Source organism: Oncorhynchus kisutch, linkage group LG15 (genome assembly GCF_002021735.2).
Source record: "Oncorhynchus kisutch isolate 150728-3 linkage group LG15, Okis_V2, whole genome shotgun sequence".
Lineage (NCBI taxonomy): Eukaryota > Metazoa > Chordata > Actinopteri > Salmoniformes > Salmonidae > Oncorhynchus > Oncorhynchus kisutch.
The window spans coordinates 85,582,108-85,587,098 of NC_034188.2; the positions used below are offsets into that span (position 1 = coordinate 85,582,108).

General features: G+C 45.8%; 1 protein-coding gene across 1 annotated transcript; it reads right to left on the reverse strand.

The window, feature by feature from the left end:
* Positions 1-614: 614 nt before the first annotated feature.
* LOC109906127 (extracellular calcium-sensing receptor-like) lies at positions 615-4,706 on the reverse strand. The gene is made up of 6 exons (XM_020503787.2): positions 4,470-4,706; positions 3,965-4,253; positions 3,057-3,881; positions 2,429-2,656; positions 2,082-2,205; positions 615-1,604 (listed from the first exon to the last, which is right to left on the reverse strand). The coding sequence occupies exons 1-6, from the start codon at positions 4,679-4,681 to the stop codon at positions 694-696; spliced, it is 2,589 nt and encodes an 862-aa protein (XP_020359376.2). The 5' UTR covers positions 4,682-4,706; the 3' UTR covers positions 615-693.
* Positions 4,707-4,991: the final 285 nt, after the last annotated feature.

Consider the following 4,991-nt stretch of genomic DNA (forward strand, 5'->3'; position numbering starts at 1 on the left):
GAACCCAGACCTGTTCACCGGACGTTCCACCTTGTCCCGGGCCTGCTGTTTTGGACTCTCTCTCTCTCTCTTTCTCTACCGCACCTGCTGTCTCAACCGCTGAAAGCTCGGCTATGAAAAGCAATCTGACATTTACTCCTGAGGTGCTGACCTGTTTCACCTTCTACAACCACTGATTATTATTTGACCCTGCTGGTCATCTATGAACATTTGAACATCTTGAAGAACCATCTGGCCTTAATGGCCATGTTATCCTATAATCTCAATCCGGCACAGCCAGAAGAGGACTGGCCACCCCTCAGAGCCTGGTTCCTCTATAGGTTTACTAGGTTCTGGCCATACTAGGGAGTTTTTCCTAGCCACGGTGCGTCTATATAAAAATAGATAACTGTGCTTCTCCAAGCATGCACTTCATATAGCCTAGGACTATAGCCTACGGTATGGATAATTTGATTGAGACCATACTAAACAGCCTACAGACACACTTGATGTTGCGTTTAGTGCGGAGAATCAGAGATGAAGGGCGGCATCGGGCACACATGGAGATGTAGCCTAATAAGTAACTCATTCTAAAACAATTAAAAATATGGAAATTTCATGACCCTCTTCTGGACTAGATTAAAAAAATACTAAAACATCCCCCTGAATTAAATTGAAACTGTTTTCCTCCAGGTCCCTGTTCTGTAAACTACATTACTGTGATTTTACATGACTTTTCCCCATGATGTGTTTTTTTGTATTTTTCTCTGGTTTAAGTAATATGATATAACACTTTGGACCAAATATACAGAAAAGCAACCCAAAACTGGAGGCCAAAATGGCAAATATCTCCACAGCTACAGTGAACTTCCCAGGAGAGCTGACATAAGCTGGGATAAAGGTGATCCAGACTGCACAGAATATGAGCATGCTGAAGGTGATGAATTTGGCCTCACTGAAGTTATCAGGCAGCTTTCGAGCTAGAAAAGCCAGCACAAAGCACAAGAGAGCCAGGAGTCCTATATACCCCAACACAGCCCAGAAACCAATAGCTGAACCCACATCACACTCTAGAATGACCTTTTCAGTGGCGTGGGCTGTGTTTTTGACTGGGACTGAAGGAGCGAGAGCTAACCAGAGAACACATATAACCACCTGTAGGAGGGTACAGCTGAACACACTGATTCTCTGGAGAGGAATAGAGCACTGGGGAACTGTATTGCCTGGCATTGTGGCCTGGAAAGCTATCACCACCGCTATGGTCTTTGCCAGGACGCAGGACATACACAGAGCAAAGGTGATGCCAAACGCTGTGTGGCGCAGCATACAGGACCACTCAGAGGGCCGGCCAATGAAAGTAAGAGAACACAGAAAACACAGAGTCAAGGAGAAGAGCAACAGGAAGCTCAGCTCAGAGTTGCTGGCCTTGACGATCGGAGTCTCTCGGAAGCAAAAGAAGATCAATGACACCACTATGGTTAAACACGCTCCAACCAATGAGATTGCAGCCAGGAGGATTCCCATGGTTTCGTCAAATGAGAGAAATTCCACCACCTTTGGGACACAGCGACTCTTGTCTCCGTTGGACCAGTATTCCAGGGAACACTGTGTGCATTTAGTTGAATCTACAAGGAAAACGCTATAGTGAATCTGATCTATAGTCAAGTTGTGTATTATATTCCAGAAGATAACACATTCTACATTTTATGTATATTTTTGGTAAGTGGATTTGGTTAGTATGAGTCAGAGCGACATCAGAGGCCGCTAGTGGCCCCCAGAGCAAAAATAAATGTTGCTTAGGGATCCCAGAAGGCTACACTCTTAGAAAAAACATGCTATCTAGAACCTAAAGGGATTCTTTGGCGGTCCCCATAGGAGAACCCTTTCAAGAACAGTATTTGGTTCCAGGTAGAACCATTTTGTGTTCCATATAAAACGTTTTCCATAGAGGGTTCTACATGGAACACAAAAGAGTTCTACCTGGAACCAAAAAGAGTTCAACCTGGAACCAAAAAGGGTTATCCTATGGGGACACCTGAAGAACCCTTTTGGAACCCTTTTTTCTAAGAGTATGGGGCCGGCGGTGGTATCAGTTGTCTCACCTGTTAGGTTGCTGATCTCTCCAGCAGCACAGGGGATACAGGAAAAACAGCAGACTGGCATTCCTTTGATCTCTGCTTGGCGGTACCCTGGGAGGCAGCTGTCACTACACACAGACCGAGGCCTCTGAAACACAATACAACACCTGCTCACTCCCTCTTCCTGTCTCTCTCTCTCTTTACTCCTTCACTCACATTATTAAACCCATTGGTTACACAATCATTCAATTCATTCTCACAGTATGTGTCAACAGATTTCTACCATCAATTAAAATATATTTAATGTAATAATCTGTATTTTGTTTAAGTACCTGTACTTGCTACCATGTGTTTTCTGTGTAACTGTGTACCTTTAAGGGATTGTCAGCCCATACAATCTGTATCCCATTCATGGCAAACTGGTCTCCTTTAGGGAGAGAGGCATTGTAATTCCCCACAGTGACAAACACAGTCTCTCCTGCCTGGTCTCTCTGCCAGTTCACCAGCTCATAGATGGCTGTGGGGTCTCCGTTCTCATCAAAATAAACTCTCTCCCCAGACTTCATGGTGAAGTTTAAGTCCCGCAGGTATCTCAACACCTGTATGAGTTAAAATAATCAACATGTACTGATAGTGTAAAATACGTACACAACACTGTCCCCATCGGAGAACGCTTTTTGACTCAAGGTAGAATCATTTTTGGTTCCAGGTAGAACCCTTTGGGTTCCAGGTAGAACCCTCTATGGAAAAGGTTTTATATGGAACCCAAAGAGTTCTACCTGGTACCAAAAAGGGTTCCTCAAAGGGTTATCCTATGGGGACAGCTGAAGAACCCTTTATGTTCTAGATTGCACCTTTTTTCTAAGACTATAATTCAAGTACTTTAGAAATAACATTGTGTGATTGTAAATATTTGGCAATTTCATAAAACCTGTCAGTCAATTTTCAAATCTGTTGAACAAAATGAACTTTTGGTGGCCGATAGAGGCAGCCACTCACCTGTCCTGGCTCGATGTTGTCTCTGTGTGCACAGTTCCTATTCCCACCTTGGCCTTCACCGTGCCTGCAGGTCAGCAGGTCATGTATGGAGTGGGCCACAGCATACACTGCCTTATACACATTATTAGAGAACCTCAGCGAGGATGTGTCAGTAAAGGGGTTACTGATTTCCTCCAGTCTCTCAGACCCAGAGCACTGACTCTGCCTAGGCCCATTCTCTTTCTCCTGCTGAGGGGAAAACCTGCAGCTGAACGTGTTCTCCCAGAACTCTTTGAGCAGGGTGTTGTTTGGATCCTGGGCTGGACCGACCCGGAGCAGGAACTCTCTGAGGCCTGGGATCTTAGACTTACTGATGGTGAATCCCAGAGTACCACTGAGGACAGCAGAGCTCCTCCTAGTGGCCAGGCGATCAATAGTTATCCAGGACTCACTGCCTACCCACTGCAGCCCGGTCAGGTTCTGGGCCAATGCCTCCTCCAGCAGAACATCCATCTCCCACTGGGACAGAAAGGCCACCACAACCTTGGAGCTGGCCCTGCTAATCACCTCAACCACCCTGGCTATCTGCTCCCTGGGGTTGTTCCATAAGATAGCCTCAGAGTACTCTATACACACGCCCTCCAGACTGGCAGCCTCCATGAAGGTCGCCATGCCGTTGTTCCCGTAAGCATTGTCACTTCTAACAGCCCCCACCCAGGTCCAGCCAAAGTATTTGACCAGTTGGGCTAGGGCTCTACTCTGGTAGAAGTCACTGGGGATGGTTCTGAAGAAGGAGGGGAACTCCTTTCTGTTACTCAGACATGCACAGGTGGCGAAGTGGCTGATCTAGATAGAACAGGAGGAATAAGACAATAATTAATCATTTTTCATCAGCCAGAATTGTTCAACTGTATGTGTGACTTCATTACCACTGGTATTTGAAAAGCTCCTGTGGATCGTGACATCACAATAGTGGAGGAAGAATCAGAGGCACCGATGATGGCGTGGACTGCTGATTGGCCAGAGCAGGTCTTTCCCACCGTCCTCTCCTGACCGTTCATCAGAGCCATAACCGCACGCATGGAGGACAGAGTCGAGCCACAACTATCATATATCCTGTAGCCAATAGAGATGTTGGGGAGCAGAGAACTGCTGTTATTGATCTCTTCGATGGCGAAGATCATGGTCTGAGCTAAATGAAAATCTATGAGGTTCATGCTGTGGAAACAGAAGAGGAACAAAAAGCATTGCATTAGGTTCGTCTGGTAGAAGATGTGAAACTGCAGAAATGACCATGGTCCGATTTCATTGTCAGGTTTAGTTGTTCTTTGAATCTTATGATTCCAATCTTCTTTACTACTTGTCAAAAAGAAATGGTCAAGTCAATGACACATAAATCCTTCACAGAGACTGGGTGACTGCGAAAGAGCTTACCTGGAGCAGATGAGAGGAGGTGGTGTGTCTGTGAAGGAGAGCGGGGGCTCTGAGATTTTGGTGTGGATGGAGAAGGCTCCTCCGATGGTCACGTCTCCTTCCTTGGACAGCATAGGGAACTCTGGTCTTCCCAGTATCCGACAGAGAGCCTCCTCTCCCTCTGCCCAAAAGGCTCCTAACACCCCCATCACTACCACCCATAGTAGCTGCATCACACTCTCTCACACACACTCTGTAAGAGGCCTCCTAAAGGAATCAGGGAAGACCTGACCCCCACCCCCTAAAATGTCTGGTTTTTATGCATGCTGGAGACTGTGACGCTTTCTTCTAAGCAAATCAGAGAAGGATGAGGTCATAAGGGCTGTGTTTTGGCTGTGCTACTGCCAAAATACACAACACAACTGTTTTTTAACAAAAACCCTGCATTATATATTCGAACTCCTGCATATTTAAGTTTGACCAATGTTGTTATACACATTTCCTAGTGAGTGATAACGAATACAGATTGTGTGTGTTTTAGGA